We start from the raw sequence: 23,123 nt of genomic DNA, 5'->3' as shown, positions 1-23,123 counted from the left end.
AGTAGGCAGCCGCGATGAGACATTGCACCCCAGAGACCCTGCAGTGGACTTGGTCGAGGGAGGGGGGGCTCCTTGCATATCTTCAAGACGTGTTTAGGGGGCGGGGGAAGGCAGGGAATAAATAAATAGATGATGATGATGATGATGATGGTGACAAACGTTAGATGCAGAAGACATTGGGCTGCTCTGGGGGGGGAGGTGGATAAATAGATCTAGAACCGTCATATATATATGTATATAGATATAGATATAATACTGTATATACAGGAGAAAGGCGCTTAAGCGCCCCCTGCCGCGCAGTCGCTACGCCTTTATCTACCCACCCTCCAATGATGGGGATGGGGAGGGGGGCAGACCTCCGCCGCCTCCTCCGCTCTGAGGGGAGAGAAAGACGCCTCTCGGCCGCCGCCGCCTCCTCCTCCCCCCTTCCCTGGCGTCCCTCGGTTACCAGGCAGCGGCTGGCGAAGCGCTCTGAGGGGAGCGGCCCGCCGGCCTCCTCTGCCGGCTTCTCGGGGGAGAGAAGGCCGAGGCGCCGGGCGAGGAGGATCCTGGGCGGGCCCGTGGCGGCGGGAAAGGCCTCCGGCGCCGGCGCCGCCTCCGCTTCTGGGGCAGGTAAAGAGCTTCCCTCCCTGCCCCCTCCCCGTCTCGAGGCCGGGCAGCTGAGCGCAGAAGGGAGCAGGGCTCCAGGGGGGCATCTAGTCGAGCCCACCACCCCGAGAGGGGCCTGGGGCGGAAAGAAAGACCCAGGGAAGCCAGGCGGCCCCCTCCCAGCAGGGCTTCCCCGAGGGACCCCCCCCCCCGCCGGCGCCGCATGGAAGCAGTCTTCCTTGCACAGCAATTCATTTGGGTGCAGTTGCTCTTTAATGGATCTCCTCATACTCCTCAAGCAACAGCATCGTGGGTCGTTTTAATCGCAACAATACACGAATAAGTTCTTCTTAGCCCTCAAGCAGGGAGCCGGCTCAGCTTCTTTCCCAGGCAGTGGCGTAGCGTGGGTTGTCAGCACCCGGGGCAAGGCAAGTAATTTGCGCCCCCTAACCCGTGGATTTGCGCCCCCTAACCCGTGGATTTGCGCCCCCTAACCCTAACCCCCAGATGTTGAGCCCGGTGCGGCCGGCACCCCCTGCACCCCCCACGCTACGCCACTGTTCCCAGGTGTCCCCTGCAGCTCCTGTGCTCCATTTCTAAAGAAAAGCGCCCCCCCCAGCCAGATGCCAAAGGAGGGACAGGGCCTTCAGGGGGTGAGTTGGCAGGAGCAGGGGGCCGTGCAAAGCTAAGAAAAGCTGCCCCTTCCGAAATGCCCAAGGTGGAAGAGGCACAAAGCGTCCTCTAGTCCAGTCCCCCTGGGTAGGCAGTCAAAATGTCAATTAAACATGAACTGTTAAAAAACTATTATACTAAGCCCATAAGGTACACACTTCTAACTTTTGCACAGCCAGCTTAATGTGTGTGGCAAAATTATTATTATTATTATTAATTAAAAGGATTATATTGGTGAGAGGACTCTTAGTTTCTTTTTACAGATTCACAGTTGTCATTTAATGCATGTGGCTGCTGCATCCTTGTATTCAGAGTTCCCGCTTTCCTTTTAGTCCCATCCTTATTTTTCTCCTTTTCGTAACTATTTCCTCAGATCAGGGGTAGGCAACCTAAGGCACGGGGGCCGGATGCAGCCCAATCGCCTTCTCAATCCGGTCCGCGGACGGTCTGGGATTCAGCGTGTTTTTACATGAGTAGAATGTGTGTGTTTATTGAAAATGCATCTCTGGGTTATTTGTGGAGCATAGAAATTGATTCATATATTTTCCCCCAAAATATAGTCTGGCCCACCACATGGTCTGAGGGACGGTGGACCAGCGTACAAGGCGGGATATAAATACTTAAAATAAAATAAAAATAATGAAATCTGCATTAGCAGTATTTATTCCATAGGGAATAAATTCCATAGGGACATGTGGGGAAAACCCAGCTTCAGGGACCTGCTGAGAGATTTCTCAATATCCTTTCCTGCTCACCAAACTAATGTTGTGATTCTTACATTTGTATTATGGGTAACTTGGAATATTTCATTATCCTGCATATAAGTCCCTCGATAAATTCAATTTGATGTAGGGTGCTCCCCACAATAGGTTTTGTATAGATTTGCCATGCCTCATTGACTTTGTGGGGCTATCCACATCATATTATCGAAGTAGTCTTCTTTTATGACTTCTGGAGCTTATTCTTCTTTCAGGCTGCAGAAATCTGGCATATTTAGAAGGGCGGGAAATGGAGGAGGAGTACAATCCCTGAAGGTATGGAACTGTTATTCTTCCTTCCTTCCAAGGGGTATACTAGTTTTGACATGAGTAGGTGAATATTTTGTGACTTGGCACACATTGTCATTAAATTTTGTAATTTTTTTCAGTTAATGCAGAAATGCATGTTGGCTATTTATTATTATTATTATTATTATTATTATTATTATTATTATTATTATAACACTGGTAGAGTGAAAGTTTAAAAAATGAAAAAGGATTATAGCACTACTTAAAATAAATTATTAAAACACCTCTTCTTTTCCAGCCGCTAGCATTTTACTAATTCCCCCTCCCCAAATAAACTTTCAATCTCAAAACATGCCTTAAAAGCTGTGAGAGAAATTGGGCAGTCATACTTTAATAAATAAGCGCTACAGTGCAAATTAAATATCTTTTTTTAAAAGGCTGCATTGGTGAGTTGTACCTTCTATGCCCAGAGTGCCATGTTCTATCCCTGCTGGGCTAAATATAGCAGGATTAAAATGTTCTAATATTTTATTCCTTTTCTTCCCATTAAATGCTATGCATTTGTGGAAATTATTTCATATACTGGCAGCCCCCCATTTAGGCGTGTTCAATATGTATGTGACCATGTATATGTGCATCGTTCTGAACAGGAAGTGACCTGGAAATGTCATAAAGATGTTACTGAAATGTCACTGAAAAGGGGGGGGGGTTGTTGCAGGCTTTTCCAATGGGTTTCAATTATACATGATTTCATCGATGCACGTGGTGCCTCGGAACGTAACCCCCACATAAATGAGGGACTGCCTGTATTCACCTGTATCAGTTTTCCCCATTTAAATTAAGATGCTTTTTTTTTTACTTTTAGGATAATGGCAGGAAAAGTCAAATGGGTTACTGACATAGAGAAATCTGTGCTTATAAACAACTTTGAGAAGAGGGGATGGGTCCAAGTGTCAGAAAATGAAGACTGGAATTTTTACTGGTAAGCAGTGTGTGTGTGTGTGTGTGTGTGTGTGTGTGTGTGTGTTGTGGAACATATTGCATACATAATTACACTTATTTGGGAGTAAGCCCCATTGAACTCAGTACCTCCCAATACAAATTAACCTGGACCCTGAGGCCCTTCTTCATGTGCCCCCTCCATGAGAGGGCTGGAGGGTAGCAACACGAGAGCGGGCCTTTTCTGTGGTGACTCCCTCCTTGTGGGATGCTCTCACCTAGTGCCTTCATTACGTATATTTAGGCACTAGACAAAACATTCCTCTTCTCCTAGGCCTTGGGTTAATTAAACAATCTTTGGCCTTTTAAACGGGGGGCGGGGCGGGTATAGTTTTTCTTTATTATCATGGTATATATTTTTGTGTTTTTAAATATATGGTCATCTAATTCCTGTGTATGAGAAGAGCATCTTGTTAGGGTTCAGTTCATCAGTGGTTTATATTCATGCAGTTTTCTCTGCTCACTCCACTTATACCATAATTTGGAGAGGCGGCAGGTACGTGCGAAGCCCCTCCTGTTGTAATGATTCCTGGGGGAAAGCAGAGCTTGGGATGCAGAATAACGAGATAATTTGTAGGGTACAACAGCAATTTATAGAATGCCTGCTCCACCTTCAAGAATGACTGCCTTTTGGAAATTCTCTGGAGAAGAGGTGGTAAGAAGAGTGAAGTAGATTTCTTATTAGATGTCTTCAAGTTGTCTGATGATTTTTCTTCTGATCATATTCAATGCAAAGGCCAGCCTGATTCCTATCAGGTTGTGAGTTGCATATTTTGGGGGAAGCCCAGTGACAATTTTCTCTTCACAGGATGAGTGTGCAAACTATTCGAAATGTTTTCAGCGTGGAGACTGGTTACCGCCTCTCTGATGACCAGATTGTCAACCATTTCCCAAATCACTATGAGCTCACCCGAAAGGACTTAATGGTCAAAAATATTAAGAGGTACAGGAAGGAATTAGAAAAAGAAGGTAGCCCTCTCGCAGAGAAAGATGAAAATGGAAAATACCTTTACTTAGGTGAGTTGTCTTGGCCAATTCTACTATTTGTATGTGCATTTTAAACACAAGACATCCCTCAGTAGCATATAATAGATATTCAGAAATTGTGGATTTTTGCCATCCGGTTCACACATCACATTAAATCATTGTTTAACTTACTGTGGAGCAGGGTGTCTGGTGCAGCTGCTCAGAAAGACCATGGTTCGTTCTCCTTCCCTCCTTTCTGATGGTGAGGAAACAAATCAGAGGCGGGCTAGCTGTTTTGTGGAAAGCAGTCCTTGTGGTTTGTTTGTCTCCTAACAAATCATGATGGGGTTAGTTCTTGGCTTACCATTGTGGTTTGGTAGGCGACAAGGTCTGCTCTTGGCTTACCATAATAGTTTGTTGGGAAACATGTGTGAACCGGCACATGCTGTTTGTATAACGGCAAGCCAACCTCTGGTTTGATTTCTCGCTGGTGGACTGAAGGGACGAACAAAGTGTGCATTTCCTTTAAGCCATACTGAATCTTATACTGTGACTTAAAGTGGTGTCTGAACCAGGCCTGTGGTTTTCCAGGGAATTCTGCAGCTTACTCATCTCTCCGTGTGTCTTGCTCTGCTCAAGGTCAGTGACCACATACACAACAGTTCAGGGGAAATGTAAGCACTTCAAAAGCTCTTAATTGTGTAGAGCACATTTTCTCAGGTAGTAGGTAGTAGGATAGCTTCAGTGTGAGGGTCTGAGGAACAAATTTATTTCATGAAAGATCCCCTAAAGGCAAGTTGAGAGTGGTTTTTTGCCTGTCCAGACTGTGTATGAGAGAGCATTAAGATAAAAACATCAGTGGTTTTTTTGAACCACATCTCAGTTAAAATACAACTGAGACATGAGGGCTCAGATAACGTTGCTTTGAGGCCGGTACTTAGCTCAATAGGCCACATGTCAGTCGTGAATCAGCTGAGACAGATTTCTGAAAACGTCACATGGACAAGGTTTCTGAAGCATATTTTTGCAGATTTAAAAGAGCAGACATATTGAACACAGCCTTATTGCAAGTCTTACTAGAGTTTTCCAATCGTGTGAGAAAAGATGTAATTTGTCCAAGATTATGAGAGGCTGGTAATGGAGCAGGTGTTTAAAATCATGTATGGTCTTTCCAAGAGTATAAAAAACAGACATGGCCTTGTTGAGGCCATCAGTTGTAGAGCTTGCAGTCTGATCCTAACCAAGTTGACTTGGGTATAAGCCCAGTTGATATCAATAGGATTGACTTCCCATTATGTATGTTTGGGTTTACAGCCTTATTTGGCTGTCTAGAATCAGACTTTTCCCATAATGCTTTTAGCATTACTATAGTATGAGTTGAGAGAATGCAACTCCATTCTTAATATACTTACTATCAGTGAAGGTTTAAATAGACTTTCAGTAACTCTTGATAGTGAAGTTCTGCAGATACTCTTCGACTCATGGTCATCCTCTTAAGATGGTGAACAACAAAAAAAGTTATTTCTCTGTCACCTGTTAATTGGTCTAAACCAGGCTTCCTCAACCTTGGCCCTCCAGATGTTTTTGGCCTACAACTTCCATGATCCCTAGCTAGCAGGTCCAGTGGTCAGGGATGATGGGAATTTTAGTCTCAAACATCTGGAGGGCCAAGGTTGAGGAAGCCTGGTCGAAACTATCCAAGCTTCTTTCTACTCTAGTATTAAGCATGGAGTGCAGGTGTTGGAGAGAAGATGAGCCCTGTCACTGCCATCACCTTAACTAACCAAAAATGTAGACTAGGAGAGAATGTGTTGATGTATATACTGTATTAAATATTTTTAGATGATAAATTCCTTTGGTACCGGTTCTTTGCAAAGCCCTGTGTAATTAAATGGCACTCTGTATAACTATGCTATATTAATTCTTGGTTTTCCTTGGTGCGTTTTAGACTTTGTGCCTGTCACCTTTATGCTCCCAGCTGATTACAATTTATTTGTTGAAGAATTCCGGAAAAACCCTTCCAGTACTTGGATTATGAAACCCTGCGGAAAAGCTCAAGGGAAAGGAATATTCCTTATCAACAAACTTTCCCAAATTAAGAAATGGTCTCGAGACAGCAAAACATCCACGTATGTTTCTTCAAAAAGGGGTGGGGTCTTGTTTAACTCCTTGTTGCAGTCTAGCACATTTGTCTGAATTTGTGACTTTCTTATTTTGCTGGAAGGTCCTTCATAAGTGCTTCAAACAGTTATTACAGATTACAGGGCAATTTACGTGTGTAAGATAAAAATGAATCTAGAAATAAGATGGGGCCTATAAAATTGAAAGTTGTGGCACTGATTGCTTTGGTATAATTGCATGAAATGATTTTAGTGCCCTTTTTAAAGGACGTGGAAGTTGTTTTGGGAAGCTCCAAATGGCTATTAACTGTGGTGGATAGAGTTTTAAGAATATTCTCAAAACTTTTTGCCAGTCAGATTAAGACAAAAGCTATTATATTTAAAATCTTTTATTTACATTAATGAGTCCTTGGAACTTCTTCCTATAAAGTGTCCCGTAGCTGCAAGAAGCACTTTGTGAGCAGCACATTGGTCGTCCTTGCTTTTAAATGCTTGCGGTCTAGGGAAGTTCTTTCTTTTCTCGGAAAGATTGAATCAGTCCTATCTGTCAGCTCTTCTTGTTCAACAGTTCTGCATATAGCACTAAAATGAAACTGCCTTTGTTACTGTTCTAGAGCTAGTTTTACAAATAAAAGCAAACAGTTGAATGCAACTAGCACATTTTAAATAATAAAATATACATTTCCCTAGGTTTATATCTCAGTCCTCTAAAGAAGCTTATGTGATTTCTCTGTATATCAACAATCCTCTACTGATAGGTGGGAAGAAATTTGACCTTCGCCTGTATGTTTTAGTGTCTACTTACCGTCCTCTGAGATGCTACATGTAAGTTGTCCATATTCTGACGATGCCCCTCTTTCAGGGTGAGAAGTGGCACTCTGGAAATAAAAAGTGACGGAGGGTAATTTTCATCCAGAGTTGGGAGGAAGTTGTATTTTAACTTGTTATATTTCCCTATGCATATTGGCAAGCTGGAGGGGAAGGGAGATTTTGAGTAACCCTGCTAAGTTTGTCAGATGACATTCTCCAAAATAACCCCATCTAGAAATTGTCTTATGTATCCCAGCAGGGCAAATCATAAAGAAAACAAACATTTGTTTATTTCTTCGGTATGGAGAATTTGTTTGATCAGATTTGCACTGACACAAATTTGCACCCACAAAGGCAGGCAGTTTGCAGTTATCTTCTCCCTGCAAGTCTGGATGCAACCACTGTGTCTCCTTCTCCCAGCTTGAAGGTGGTTTTGCTGGAATTCACTTTTGTACAATTTGGCATTGCCCTGAAACTTTTCACTTTCCTTCATTGAAGTCTGTTTCTTTGTTCCATATTGGCCAAGATGTCTTTAGAAACTTTTGAAGTGCTTTAGTCTAAATCTTTTTGAATTAATCTTCTAATATCTAGCTTTTAATATTATCTCTGTATTTTGTTGAGAATCTCAAAGACTTCTGAAATCATAGTTTGAAGAAACCATTCTTATTCTCTATCATGGTTTGGATATGTATACAGGGTAGGAGTTAGATTGCTTAATATGTATTTTAAAAATCAGTCTCCTAATCAGTTGAGTCATAACACCAGGTTGTTGAGGGGTTTTGGGGTGGGGAGAGAATCCAGGAAGTAATAGACCAGGCTTCCTCAACCTCGGCCCTCCAGATGTTTTTGGCCTATAACTCCCATGATCCCTAGCTAGCAGGACGATGGGAATTGTAGTCTCAAAACATCTGGAGGGCCGAGGTTGAGGAAGCCTGTAATAGACCAGCAGTCAGAATTCTGCATTCTTTAAGAACTTTTGGATGAATATCATCCAGCCCTGGCACCATGTTAACTTCTAAATCTTTCCCTTTAGTGGCCACAATATTTTGATGCACTAATAGAAAAATAAACAGGATTGCAAAAAGCATTGAGAAAAATTTAATACCTCCTTAATAACACTGATATTCATCATTATGAAATTGAGCAGTAAAATCCTAATCAAGGGGATTGTCCAGTATGCAGTGAGGACTGCAGCTGCTGTTTCCAGAATGTATTCAGGACATTATGATGTATTTAGTTGTTGTCTCCATAATAACTATTACTGTAATGTGTCCATTTGTTGCTGTAATACATCCATTTATTGGATTAAAAGAAGTTTATTCATTTATTTGTAAGAATGCATATGCCAGCTTTTGATATCAATATTTCCAGGACAGTTTATAAGTTAAAATAAATAAATAAATTGGTGAACAATAAAACCTGCCCCCTCCCTTTTTTGCATTTCAGGTATAAACTTGGGTTTTGTCGTTTTTGCACAGTAAAATACACACCAAGTACAAGTGAATTAGACAACATGTTTGTGCATCTTACCAATGTTGCCATTCAGAAGCATGGGGTAAAGTTGGAACATTTTTGTATAATGTATATTTAAATTACTTTAAATAAATTTATAAACGGAACATATGTAATAAAAATACAGTACCTCAGTCCCTTGATTACAACCTCTTTCCCATTGTTGCTTTAGTGGACTTACAGTAAGTGCTGTTAATTCCTGGGAGTTCTACCTCTGAGGGGAACCGGGTTCTCCTAGCAACTCTCAAACCCTTAGCAAACTACATTTCCCAGGCTTTTTTTGGCGGGGGGGGGGGAGGGTAATGATCTGTTTAAAGTAGTACAATTCCGTTTAAAATGCACAGCGCTGATGGGGCCAATGTCTCTGCTTCTCCAACTAGCTATCCTGCATACAAAACCTGACTGAAGACCATTGTGACAGCTCCCTTTATTCTTTCACAACAGTATTGCTGTCCTTACTTCAGAGTCTGGCTTGTGAACCTCCTGCTCTATTAAATCAACAAAGAACTGTTTGGAAAATGTTGCGAGTGTGTTTACAGCTGATATCAAATCTATACTTTTTGATTTGACGCCTTGCCTCTGCAGGATGATTACAATCACATCCATGGTGGGAAATGGACGGTGAGCAATCTGCGCTTGTATTTAGAAAGCACTCGTGGGAAAGAGGTCACCAACAAGCTGTTTGATGAAATTCACTGGATAATTGTGCAGTCGCTGAAAGCCGTTGCAGTGAGTAGAGAAACAAAAGAAAAATACGTTTTATAATGCTTCCTTCTGCTCTTCCTGGTTTGACTATTGAGGCTGTAAATATGTGTGCTTATCTTTTTGGTGTCCTTTTTAAAAAAAGGCCACAGAGTTTATTAAGCAGGCAGTACGCACATTGTGTACAAATAAGGACTATATAAGAACATAAACGTATCTCTGCTGGGCCAGGCCAGTAGCCCGTCTAGTCCAGTATCCTGTTCTCACAGTAGCCAACCAGATGCCCATGGCAAGCCTGCAGGTAGGACCTGATTGCAACCATATTCTCCACTTTCCAGAAACTGGTTTTCTGAACCATGGTGCCTCTGATCATTGGCTAGGGGACACCGACAGCCTTGTCTTCTGTGAATTTGGCTACACCTCTTTTAATGCCACCAAAGTTGGTGGCCATCATTTTCCATTGTAGGAGCAAATCCCATGTGCTGTGTGAAGTCCTTTCTGTTGTCTCTCATGAATCTTCCAACATTCAGCTTCACTGGATCTCCATGAGTTCCTCGTGTTACAAGGGAGAAAGACTTTAATTTATCCCCTTTCTGCATGCCGTGACATTTCTATCCTGTCACCTCTTATTTGCCTTTTTTTCTAAACTAAAAGGCTCTATATGTGGAAACTTTTCCTCTTGGGAAGTTTCTCCATTCCCTCTTTTTGGGGGAAGTTTCCTCTTTTGAACTCAAATGTTCCTATGTTGGATTTTCTTGGCAAGTGGCCACTTACACGTTTATTTAATGTAATAGTCCTATGGTCACTCCTTCCTTTCAGTCCAGCAACACTTTACATCTCATACTTGGGCTTGGGTGCTACTTAAGATTAAGTCCAGGGTTGCCATCCCTCTGGTCGGTCCAAGGTCACAGTCATTTAGGGTTTCTATAAATGTTACCTTTTTGCCAAGGCTGGTATGCGTATGTGTGTGAGGGTAGTTGTGTCACCCGTTAATGCATGAGTATTTGATCTGGGGACAATAGCATGCCCTCAGAACTACATAATTTTTTGTATGATTTAAAAATACTTTTTAAAGAAGTATTACTTGGTTCTCATCACCAGGCTGAGGAATACGATCACGTGGCAGCTGCATCCTTGAGCCTGGCAACCACCCCCTTCAATGCAAAGCAAGACTTGGACAGGACCTCTTGACTTTTGGAGGTTCTTAAAAGCAGGATGATGCCCAACACCTTCCCTTGAGTCCTTTATGGGTGGAGAGCAGCTGGGTTGGTGGCAATAACAAGCAGTAGCCCATCATACTTTTTGGACCCCCTTTTCTAGCCCACAATATGATTGTTTGTACCATTTATTGAGGGCGTCCCACAGCTGACAGCAGCCTAGCAAAATAGGGAGCATGTAACTGAAATGCCTTGCATATTTATTTCAGGAGTCTTAGTCAGACTCCGTAGCTAGTAAAATTGTACCGATGTTCATTTCTGCTCTCATGTACGTTTTCAACTCTTTCAGCCTGTAATGAACAATGATAAACACTGCTTTGAATGTTACGGATATGACATCATCATTGATGACAAGCTAAAGCCATGGCTTATTGAGGTAAGCGGAGTTATCTTGGCGTTGCAGGTTTCCTTTGAAAAGCAGTGTGGGAAAAGGGTCCTGCTCATTGGCTCCTAAAGGATTCCCCTTCTCGAGACTCTGAATGGGAAAGTCTTTGCTTTTGAGGAATACTACTCATAAAAAGGTGTCTTCTAGTGAATCCTGGCCACTGGTCCATCTAGTCTAGCACTGTCTGCCGTAGCTGTTGCTCTCCAAGGCCTTCAACGTCAATATTTCCCAGTGCTGTTTCTGGAGATCACTTCTCATCAGAGATCCCAGGAATCGGCCACTCAGCTATGCCGCTCCTCACAGAGAAGCCTTGCTGCCTCCTTGTATGGGGCATAGTGGATGCTGAGCCCCTGAGCTGGGACTCGGGCTCTGCTAGCTCCTGCCATAGGGGAAGTGGGAAATGAAGCCAGGGCAACTATGGTGACCAAACTACGGCATCATAGCACCTGGTAGGACTTCGCAAACTTGGCAGTCTCGATTCATGAAAATCAGGGGCACGTTTCAAGATCTACAACTCTGCAGAAAAACCTTGTTAGATGATGGGAAGGGAACCTTTGGCCCTCCCGTTGTTGCTGAGCTAGAACTCCCATCGTTCTTTGTCCATAGGCCATGCGGGCGCTGAGTCTGATGGAAATGGGAGTTTGTGGAAGGCTCTTGCCTGGCATTTCTTTCCCTGTCTTTAGGCACCAGGCAAAAACCTTGCTCTGTAACCAGGCCTTTGGCTATTTGGACCTTCTGTGGCCTTTTGGTTTTGTTCTTGTTTTATTCCGTATTTTGTGTTCTCATTTTGAAACTGCCTTGGAGCACTGTTTAAAAAGAAAAGCCTGACTAGCCTTTCAGATACCCTTTAATTGAATAACTTGTGGAAGAAATGCCCGAAGTAACTGATCCTATCGTTTGAAGTCTTGTTTATTCAGTTACATTTTACTCCAGGAAAACCCATTTATCCTAAATAGAACCCAATAGGGCCAACAAATATGTACAAAATATATATTTTTAAATGCGATCCTAGTCAGATCCCAATTTTGCAGGACGCTCTTAGAAATATGAAATAATACATTTTTGGAATTTTTAATTCCTAATAGTTTTTTATCACTTCAACCATTTTTTAAATTATGTAACTTTAAAATTTAAAGTAAATCCATCATGTGCCATATCAAATTAAAGCCCATGAAGTTCTGAAGAGATTGATATTTTTAGTTTGGAAATATCTCAATTCTGAGCTGAGCTTTTAAGATTTTTGTTTAGTCTGGCAAGGCCACAATTGTCAGTTTTTTAAAATTTCAAACCCCCACAACTCAAAAACGGGATGAGATAAAAAAGTAAACTTTTAGATTTAAACTTAGTTCTGATCATTCAACAAGTGTTCAAAATTTTAAGAAAACGGGCCGATATGAGGTAAAAAAGTCATCAAAAATTGGGCGACTTGTTATGAAATGACCCTGAGGAGCTGTTGATGATTTATCGCATTTCTGTTTGTGGAAGAATTGGTGGATGTGAACTATCTATTTTTCTCCCTCCTGTGTACACTTCGTAGGTCAACGCTTCTCCATCTCTAACTTCCAGTACTGCCAATGATCGTATCCTCAAATACAATCTTATTAATGACACCCTTAACATTGCTGTCCCTAACGGGGAAATTCCAGACTGTAAATGGAATAAATCTCCCCCCAAAGAAGCCCTTGGACATTATGAGATTTTGTAAGTATTAATCATAGATAAAGCAATTGTCTGAACCTCTGCAAGTAGATACTTTAGGGCTGCCTTTTGACTAGTATCTGAGTGTAACCTAGTCTTGGTGTTAACTCAGCAAAAACTCAGATGGCACATTATTACTTATTTCTTTTATGAATGACTTCTTAGAAAACATTTCTGAGCAATTTCAGACCATGACAAATCCATAATGCATAAAAGCATAATGGTTCACAAGGTCTGTAGACTTAGTATTTTTATTAAATACTTCCCAAAGCAATCCACAGGGATCTCCACTGCAGAAAGACCCATTTTATGGTGGAAAAAATAGTCCCGTGAAATACTTATGCCTCAAACACTAAGATCGCCTGAACTGAGTCTTACTTAGGGTGCCAGGTGACTTAGCCATTCCTGATTCCAGCCTTGCGCCCTTGACTTCTGTACTGTACCACACAATTTTTCTTCATTATATCTGGTTAAATATGTCTGTTACAGTTGCATCCTTCTGTGAATAGCTGTTGAAATAACAGCCATTATTCACCAGATAATCACATTATTAAGTACAGTGGTACCTCAGGTTACATACGCTTCAGGTTACATACGCTTCAGGTTACAGACTCCGCTAACCCAGAAATAGTGCTTTAGGATGAGAACAGAAATCGGGCTCTGGCAGCGCGGCGGCAGCAGGAGGCCCCATTAGCTAAAGTGGTGCTTCAGGTTAAGAACAGTTTCAGGTTAAGAACGGACCTCCGGAATGAATTAAGTACTTAACCCGAGGTACCACTGTATTTCAGAATGTTGCAGATTGCTGTGGCAAGTTATAAATGTGCAGTAGCTCTGAGGTTTGTTGCTGTTAAAAGTTTTAAGGTTCTTCTAGATGAGCCATTTGTTTCACTTGAGTGACGTCACCGTCTGTCATTTATGCCATTAATCTTGAAGCAAAATGGAAAGTACTTACATAGTAAATGGCAGCTGAGGCTTTAGACGGTAGTGATGCACATCCCTGGAAGAAATAGTGCAGTTGTCTGTATTGACAGAAGTAAACATTAACATAAAGCTTTCAGTTTAAAATAACAAGTTCTTATTCTTATCTTCTGTCCTGTGATAGAGCCGAAGTACATAAGCAGCAGTATAATGGTGGTATAGTTCTTCCTAAACTTCAGTGGTTTGTATCACTGTAGACTACACACAAGAAGTGGAGATTGTGTGTGTGTGTGTGTGTGTGTGTGTGTGTGTATATGAAATAGGGATGCGGGTGGTGCTGTGGGTTAAACCACTGAGCCACTTGGCTTGCTGATCAGGTCAGCAGTTCGAATCCCCACGAAAGGGCAAGCTCCCGTTGCTTGGTCCCAGCTCCTGCCAACCTAGCAGTTTGAAAGCACGTCAAAGTGCAAGTAGATAAATAGGTACCGCTCCAGTGGGAAGGTAAACGGTGTTAGTCATGCTGGCCACATGACCCGGAAGCTGTCTGTGGACAAATGCCAGCTTCCTTGGCCTATAGAGCGAGATCAGCACTGCAACCCCAGAGTCATCCGTGACTGGACCTAACTGTCAGGAGTACCTTTACCTTTATATATAAAATATCTTCCCCACACAGGTTTTCTGCATGCAGAAGAACCAGAAGAGTTCTCCTTCACATGCTTTCAATATGCATGGGGTTGGGGGAAGGGGGTTATTGGTTGGTTGGTTTTTTGTTCTCATTTTTATCATGTAGTTTTGTGTTGTGAACCATCCTGATATTGTGGATAAAATAATAATAATAATAGGCAGATAATTGGCAAGCATTCAATTCCTCCATCTACAACCTGTAGTAGCAAAGTCTAGGAAGAGTGGTACCACTTTGTTCTGATCATTGCTTAGCCCACCTGTGAATCCCATGGGACAATACTGACTTTCTCTTTTTCCCTTAGATACGATGAAGAGATGGCACAAAGTGAAGTGTCAGATCGTGATTTGAGAAGTCGCTCTGGGCAGTCCATTGGATTGAAGGGAACTCGAGCCAGAGACACTGGAAAATCAGGGCCCCTTACATGGAAGTAGCTGCAGAATGAAGTGTAGACTGACGCTTCCTGAAATTCAGGGCTGTGGGTTTTGTAGGAAGTTTGCTTGAAACGGATGCTCAGATTTTGGATGACCTCCTTCCTGTTTGCAAAATGCTCTAATGGGGGAAGTAATATTGCACAAAGAGGACAGAATAGTTTTCTGTCCGGCAGTGACAAGTACATTGAAGGACTGGACAAAATTGGTTTATTAGCATGTATATAAACAGTTATTACTCAGTTCATTACAGTTTTACTGCAGGACTGTTATGTTGCATGTTGTATGAAATAGTTGTATTAATATATATTATGAGTTAATATAATTGGAAATGAGCTTTTTACCGGTAAATAAATTATTGTGTCTTGCAAAGAAGTGGTTGCTTTCTCACGCATTGCTTCCATAGGAGTCCCCAGTACTTTTCAGTTCAGAGGCACTTGTTTTGTTTTGGACTACAAAATGCCCGTTTTATAGAACTAAACCTGGTGATGCTCAGAATTCCTAAATGAGGGAAATGCCAACAAATAAATACAGAACTCAAGGCAGGTAACACTCCCCCAACAACCCCCCCAGCCCTCCCAAACTGACATTTCAATAAATCAGCAGGGGCTGGAAACCTCAGTGGGCGCTAGCAGGCCCCCAGGTGCCACATTCGACAAAATAATGCATCTTGAAATTCGTATTTTGTAGGGAGAAAAGCTGTCTTTTTTTCTTAATATTTTACTAGAATTGTAAGAGTATACTACTGAAAACACATACAGTGGTGCCCCGCAAGACGAATGCCTCGCAAGACGGAAAACCCGCTAGACGAAAGGGTTTTCCGTTTTTGAGCTGCTTCACAAGATGATTTTCCCTATGGGCTTGCTTTGCAAGACGAAAACGCCTTGCAAGTGTTCCGGGTTTTTTCCGCTCCCCCCCTTTTTCTAAGCCACTAAGCTGCTAATAGCCTTTTAGCCGCTAATCCGCTAAGCCTTTTAATAGCCGCTAAGCCTTTAATAGCCGCTAAACTGCTAATAGCGCTAATCCGCTAATAGGGTTGCTTCGCAAGACGAAAAAACCGCTAGACAAAGAGACTCGCGGAACGGATTATTTTCGTCTTGCGAGGCACCACTGTACCGTATTTTTCGCCCCATAGGGCGCACCTAGGTTTTTTGGGGGGAAATAAAGGAAAAAAAAATATTTCCCCCCCCCAGGTGCAGGGCTGGGACGGGGGAAGCCCGAGCTTCCCCCGACCCCAGCCCCCAGAACAGGCTGCTATCTGCAAGCCACGGCTAGCGGAGAGCTGCGCGAAGCCCGAAGCCTGGGGCGTGCTGAGCTCAGCGCGCCCCAAGCTTCTGGGTGCAGGCAAGCTCTCTGCTAAACTTCCTGAAGCCTGGAGAGCGAGAGGGGTCGGTGTGCACCGACCCCCCCTCGCTCTCCAGGCTTCAGCGAAAGCCTGCATTTGCCCCATAGGATGCACACACATTTCCCCTTCATTTTTGGAGGGGAAAAGTGCGTCCTATAGGGCGAAAAATAAGGTACTTTTATTTTTTTTATTTTTTGCAAAATACACCAAAAGACCAAATCAGTATGGTTCATGTTCGAAATGCCTGTTTTCAAACTACATGTTTCCACTTCTAAAATCTGCTTGTAGAATGGGTGGGGGAACCTAATAAAGCCTTTGTGTACTGGGGATATTGTGACAGGCCTGCTGTCATGACTATATATAGCAAAGACCGATCTATAAGCTGTGTGCTGATACAGCAATGCGTTTCTGCACAATTTGATGTAACGGCTGTTATTGGTAGAAACGACGTCAGTGTTGAGTTTCAAGTATCATTTGCCAATTGTTAATCTGGCAAGCACACTAAGAAACTGGTGCATTGCAGTGGGTTTGTCAGATAGCATCACAAATTGCTACATCAACATTTATTTTTACTCTGAGGTGCTGTGTTCTACTCTTAATAGTCTTTCCATTTTTGCTACTTAAACATGTCTCTGCTTCAGTGCACTAAACCACAATTGTATGCAACTATAGTAGCCACTTCTTTTAAGTCACAAACATGCTGCTGTCACTACTATTAGATGCTACCTTTTGACTTTGGCCAGTTGGTTACCTCTCCTTAGTGATTCTTCTATTTTCCTACGAAGGTGGTCTCCAAGAGAGACAGGAAAAAGGACATCATGTATGGGAAGAGATGCAGCAAAGTAGTGAATTTTTGCACCCCAAGTACACACAATAAAGACAACTCCTGCGGCGTTAGCTGATGTGAGACTGTGGTTCAATACAGACATCGAACCAAATCTTGCTTTCTGAGCACCAAACTAGTTTAGAAGCCAAATGGTACTTCAAGCTTCCAGACAATTGAGCTTATATTATCATCATTCTATTTTACTATTATTTATTGTATTTGTTAGTCGTTTCTTATAAGGTAACTCAAAGTGACTTGCTTTAAGATCGATTCAAAGCACTAAACAAAACCTAAGAATCTGCTGTGTAATGTTGTGGACATTGAACAGCATGGGAGATAACTTGTGTGAAAGGGGAAGATGGGATTAATGAGGAACGCCTTTGTGTTGTGGCTTTAATTTTAAAAAGGCCTATTAATAGCTTTAAGGTTAAGAATGTTTATTTTGTGCAGTCTGCTTTGAAATCCCTCCTGGATTTCTCTGAGCCACTTCTTGGCTGGGAGAAAGCTGCTGTTAACTACATTTGCAGTCCAATTGTGAATGTCATGGTCGTGATGTCATGCATAAAGGCAGGTGTTTCCTCCTCCATCTCCCCAAACACACATTGTTAGGAAATGTTCGCGTGCCCAGATATTGGAAAGAATTATGCCGTTGTAAACGGAAGCATTTTATCATTGTAGCAGATACTTAACCTCCTGAGGAATCGCAAGATGGATGCTGTAAATACTAGCAAAGTTACCCCATATGTACAACTGGGCAGAAAAGCAGGGGGCTGCCCAGTTCACACCCTCGCCCACGGCACAGTGCATGATTCTTTTTTAGATAAAAGTTTTTATTATTTTCACATAACAAATTATTTCAACAATTGTATTTTCCTCCCTTCCCTCAGTTCCTCTTTCTGATTTATTTGCATATATTGTTCTCTGCGTGTTATGAGAATGTAAAAATCTCTAAGTTATACATCTATTATGTCAACAAATAAATTTGTACTTTGTAAAAGGTTCCCATTCCTCCAAAGTTTAACTGCTTTGTGGGGAGGGTGCTGTTATACCTAGCAGAGCTGTGAGATGCAGTGTGTCTTATGTGATATTATATTGGCTATAGCTGAGCCCTGGCATATTGTGAAGACTGGTACCGGCTGGGACACATTATTCAGCGAGCAAAGAGCAGATGGCTAGTATTAAGTAGTGGGTTGACAAAGCCGGCACATTCCGATTGGCCCTTGGACTTCTGTTTGAACTTCCTGCGCTCCCGCTTTGTCTGGTGCACGTCATCGTCTTCACTGGAGGATGCCTCATCACTGCTGGCCTCTTCGTGATGCACTGGAACTGGCTTCCTAGCAAGACGCGGGCTGCTGGCCTTGCAGATCTCCTGGGCGGAGTGTTTAGCAGCTTCCGAGGCCATGGCCTCCTCAATGGCTTTCTGCAGCGTGAGGTCTGGCTTGGCGAGGAGACACTTGCAGACGGATGTCCCGGACCCCGCCGACGATTCGATCCATCGGGGCATCGTCTAAGTCTCGGAACTCACAGTGCATTGCAGCCTGTCGCAGGGCGGCAGTGTAGTTGTTAATTGACTCCCCCTCTGCCTGGTCCGATGGTAGAACGCATGGCGGGCAGCAATCTTGGATGGCTTTGGTGCATAGTGGTTGCGGAGCTTCTCTTGAATCGTGTCCCACGGCACTGCCTGGACTGTTAGAGGCGCAACCAATGCTTGGGCCGTCTCGAACACCTCAGGCCCACAGAGGCTGAGGAATAGGCCCGCTTACGCTACTCTGACACTTCCGTCAGCTCGTTGGCTTGGAGGTAGCAGTCGAACCAAGCGAGGTAGGAGTCCCATGATTCAGAGGCTGGGGCAAACAGCGGTAGAGGCACAAGTGAAGCCATGTTTCCAATGCCGACTTGGTGGGCGATGGATGGAACACAGTGCTCTAGCCGGTACCGTCAGCTCTGAATTGGTACTGTTCAGTGATTTCGCTCAGTGTTTCAGCTCAGTAAGTGTCCAAATCTGGCTGTGCTCTGACGTCCATCCAATCCCATCCTCATCACCAGTATTAAGTAGTGGGTTGACAAAGCAGACGACACAGAGATTTCTCCAATTGGTTCGTTATAGTAAGCTGGAACTGAACTGAACAGCAAACAGCTCAGCCGGCCTGCTTTTATAGGCAGCCGGCTGTCAACATTGTAACAACCACCACCCAGGGTTTCCCGCCTAAAGTAAATGACGTGGACCTGAGTGAGAACTATATACCATATACGATACTCCTGGTGGCCAGGGATGTGTACTTCAATACATAACAGCTAGAGCTCAAACAACACAGTTAAAGCTGCCTGTTTGTTGTGACAAAGTGCTGATGGTTAAGGACAATATGGCACATGAGACAGGGTCCCCCCACTCTGACACAAACTCCCTGTGGTTTGGGCATGTCCCACATGCAATCCTATCTCGGATCCTTGTCTACTACAGTTTGAGCAGATTTAAACAAGATTTGAAAGCGTCAGCCTACTAAAAGTCATAATCACTGTATGATCCAAAGGGACAAGGTGAGTTGACTCCCCTATTTTATGGGGGGGGGCAGCTGCTGCTTGTTCCATGGGGCTGGAGGATGAGGACATCAGCAATCCATGTTCTGGGAATTTTTATTTGAAGCCAGTTCTATTCGGGTCCAAAATTGACAAAATATGAAAGATCTGCATCTTCTGATCTCTTTTTCTTTGCTTCCTCACAGCTTATGTATTTTCCCCTGTTGCTGCTAGCTACACTGAAGGGGGGAAACATGCAGTAACCTGTATGTCTCTGAAGGAAGAGATAGGAGAGCCACCTTCAAATTTCTTAAGGGCTGTCACATGGCAGAAGGAGCAAGCTTGTTTTCTCCTGGTCTGGAGGGTAGGGCCAGAACCAATGGATTCAAGTTACAAGGAAGGAGATTCTGACTAAACATCAGGGAGAACTTTCTGATCCTAAGAGCTGTTTCACAGTGGCATGGACTCCCTTGGGAGGTGGGTGGTGATGGAGTCTTGTTTTTAAGCAGAGGCTGGATGGCCATCTGCCATGGATGCTTTAGTGGAGATTCCTGCATTGCAAAGGGTTGAACTAGATGACCCCAAGGGTCCCTTCCAACACTGTCCTTGCCTCCCTACTGTGGGTTATGGCATACTTAAAAAAGGAGTATGGCTGCACACACCCCATACAATTGAAGCACATGGCTTCCCCCAAAGAGCCCGGAATACTTCAGCTTAAGGGTGCTGTGAATTATAGCTCTGTAAGGGGGAAACTAGAGTTCCCAGGATTTTGGGGTGGGGTAGGGTGGGAGCTCTGTGCTTTAAACATATGGTGTGTTTAAACTCCCAGTAGTGGGAGTTTGGGCCAGTGTAGGAACACTGCTTAGAGAGGGGGTTGTTGGGTATTGATGGAACTATGTTCACTCACTGGGATGGGAGGCTAAACCTGACTACTAGTCTACACATCAGTTTCCCAAGTCGAGTTTTCCTTGTGCCAACCAATGCAGCAGCTTTCATGAACCTGGTGCCCTCCATATGTTTTGGACTGCATTTCCCATCAGCCCCAGTCCCCACAACAGCCCTGGTTATTAATGGGATGTGAAGGAGGGCTGGCATGACAACGTTCTTCCATTCATTCTCCACTTCTCTGTTCACCATTGAGACAAGCAAAGAGGTAGAGGCAGGCATGCCTTGCAGATCTGGTTATAAGCCTCCCCATGGTTACTACAAACTGATCCGTAGGAATTTCCGCCCACAGCAATGAATGTCAGCCATTCTCTGCTCAGCTTCCCAACTGACCTCAGGCAATGATGCTACAAGTGGACTGGATGAGTCAGGGAGGATATGACTGTCAACCACTGGTAAGCATGACGGCTAATTGAAGCCTCCATGTTCAGAGCTGAGGCCAAACAGTGAGGGGGAGCAATTGCCTTGATTACCTGCTTGTTTGGCAGCATCTATCTGGTCCCTGTTGGGATACAGGATGCGGTGGACTTTTGGTGTGCTTCAGAAGAGCTTGAGCAACCTCTGCACAAGGTTAAGCAATTCTCAAAAAAGAGGGCTAGAAAAGTATTTGGCAAAATGTATTTTGCAACTTCTTTGCGAAATATAATACATACTCTGAATGGGAATAAAAATTGCAGCCTCTACTGCACCTGCATTTGAATTTCTAAAACATAACATATTCAATCATTTGGTTTGTGTGTGTAGTTAGGGGGAAATGGACTAGCAAATATACATGAATATATTTATATCTTATATAACAGAAGTATGCACAGTTTTGTCCAGAGGTTAAAGAGAAGCATATGATAAAAAGGTGCAAAAAAGAGTGGGAAACTGAGGAAGAGATAAAAATTACAAAACCAAGAGATTCTTGTGTCATTTGGGCTAATGGTTGGGTATCTTTACAAACAAGGAATAGCTACATTCCTGCAAAGAAGATGCATTCAGAAATGCAAATGCCTGCCTTGAAACTAGAGACAGCAGCTAAATCTCGATTACAGTCAAAGAATGACAGAAAAGGTGCACAGGTAGTCCATGGCCATTTAGAGTAACATCATTTATTTCCCACCAGGGGGCCTGTGTGGGTTAGTATTTTCCATTTATGAACTAGTTTACAAAACCCTTTGCCAAGCCAAATCCTGCAACCATTTACAATAAAAGACAATCAATCCATTCAAAATGGCTGAAACAATGCGCTTTGTGAGCTCTCATTCCCCTCTGGCAGTCATTGCCTCTCATTTCAGAGCTAGTAGGAAAAGGGTTCATGGAGCTGAGGAAGAAGACTTCTGGGCCAAAACCCTGCCATCAAGTCAGTGCAGATGATGCTTAGCTAGATGGACCAACAGCCCGTAGCACCTTCCGGTGCTAATTAAAGATGTAACTGAGGCAAATTATTGACAAAAAGAAAAACAAATAGCTGTGGAACGCCCTCCCATCGGATGTCCAAGAGAACAACTACTACCAGACTTTGAGAAGACATCTGAAGACAGCCCTGTTTAGGGAAGCTTTTAATGTTTGATGGATTACTGCATTTTAATGTTTTGTTGGAAGCCACCCAGAGTGGCTGGGGAGGCCCAGCCAGATGGGCGGGGTATAAATAATAAATTATTGTTATTACAAGAAATATGTAGAATAGCTAAGCAAGTATTAGAAACCACCCCAGAACTGGCCCTACTAAACATATTCCAAGACAATAATGCCCACTCACATCACAAAAGAACTCATAACCCTCCTACACTCAGCAGCCAGAAACATTATAGCCAAACACTGGAGAGACCTGTCAGGAGTAAGCATGGACCAATGGTACCAAATAGGATGGGAAACAGCCCTACTAGAAAAATTAACCAATAAACTGAAACTGACACGGGGACAAATGGAAGAAGATACCTTCACCCCGGTATGGCTCCCCTTTATCACATGCACAGCCCAACAAGACAATGACAAGAACCCACCTGTGGCATTCGCACACAGACCCCGGTCGTTTCACGGACTATTGACCTGTACACCACTACTTTATCCTTCCGCTTAAAACCAATTTTGCGGAAGAAACCCCAGGGTTCCCCGGTGAAGAATTGAGTCTCAGTCAGGTAGAGTTAACAATGAAGATTAAAGTTTATTTCAAACACAATCAAATTTTAAAATATATTCCAAACGCTGTCACTCTATTCCCTCTCAGTCTTGTCCCTGTCTCTAACTCACTCTGACTACTCCATCTCCCCCCCCCAAAAAAAAGAACCAACTGCACTAATGGACAAAAACGGCTTTCTTACTGGTCAACCTGTTAACCCTTTCTCTCCCCCAATACAAACGTATCCCCCAAAATTGGGCAAATGCCACACCGCCAACAGCATGTGAATCAATACGGCTTAACCCGATTCAAAAACACCTCCCCTCCCCCCCCACGAAAACAAAGTTCACCACAGCCAACCCCAAACAAGCAACCGCACCCTAGGCCAACCCCAATTTCTCTCACCACCAAAGGAACGCAAGCACTGACACAAAACCCCACACATATATTAAGCAAAATAGAAACCTCTCCTCCCGACCCCACCCCACCCCCCACGGCCCCCTCCACCTCTTCCCCCCTTTACTTCCTAATGTAACCCCAATGTCTCAACAAATGAAACTGACCTATGGAAAATGTAACTTGGAAAAAGAGACATTGTGCATACCTTTGTAAACCAAGAAAACTTTAATAAAAATACAGTGGTACCTCAGGTAAAGAACTTAATTCGTCTGTTCTTAAC

The 23,123-nt window shown here is 43.3% G+C and overlaps 1 protein-coding gene and 1 long non-coding RNA gene across 2 annotated transcripts in view; one reads left to right on the top strand and one right to left on the bottom strand.

Moving 5' to 3' along the window:
- Positions 1-23,123, bottom strand: part of LOC308585878 — a 98,901-nt gene that overhangs the window by 31,606 nt on the left and 44,172 nt on the right. The gene's annotated exons all lie outside the window — the stretch shown is intronic.
- TTLL1 (TTL family tubulin polyglutamylase complex subunit L1) lies at positions 315-15,463 on the top strand. The gene is made up of 10 exons (XM_081191797.1): positions 315-612; positions 3,133-3,249; positions 4,075-4,283; positions 6,181-6,361; positions 7,043-7,177; positions 8,609-8,717; positions 9,260-9,403; positions 10,883-10,969; positions 12,516-12,679; positions 14,581-15,463. The coding sequence occupies exons 2-10, from the start codon at positions 3,137-3,139 to the stop codon at positions 14,708-14,710; spliced, it is 1,272 nt and encodes a 423-aa protein (XP_081047923.1). The 5' UTR covers positions 315-612; positions 3,133-3,136; the 3' UTR covers positions 14,711-15,463.

Source organism: Podarcis bocagei, assembly GCF_964188305.1.
Source record: "Podarcis bocagei genome assembly, chromosome: 4".
Classification (NCBI taxonomy): Eukaryota; Metazoa; Chordata; class Lepidosauria; order Squamata; family Lacertidae; genus Podarcis; species Podarcis bocagei.
This window is presented reverse-complemented; position numbering and strand designations above follow the sequence as displayed.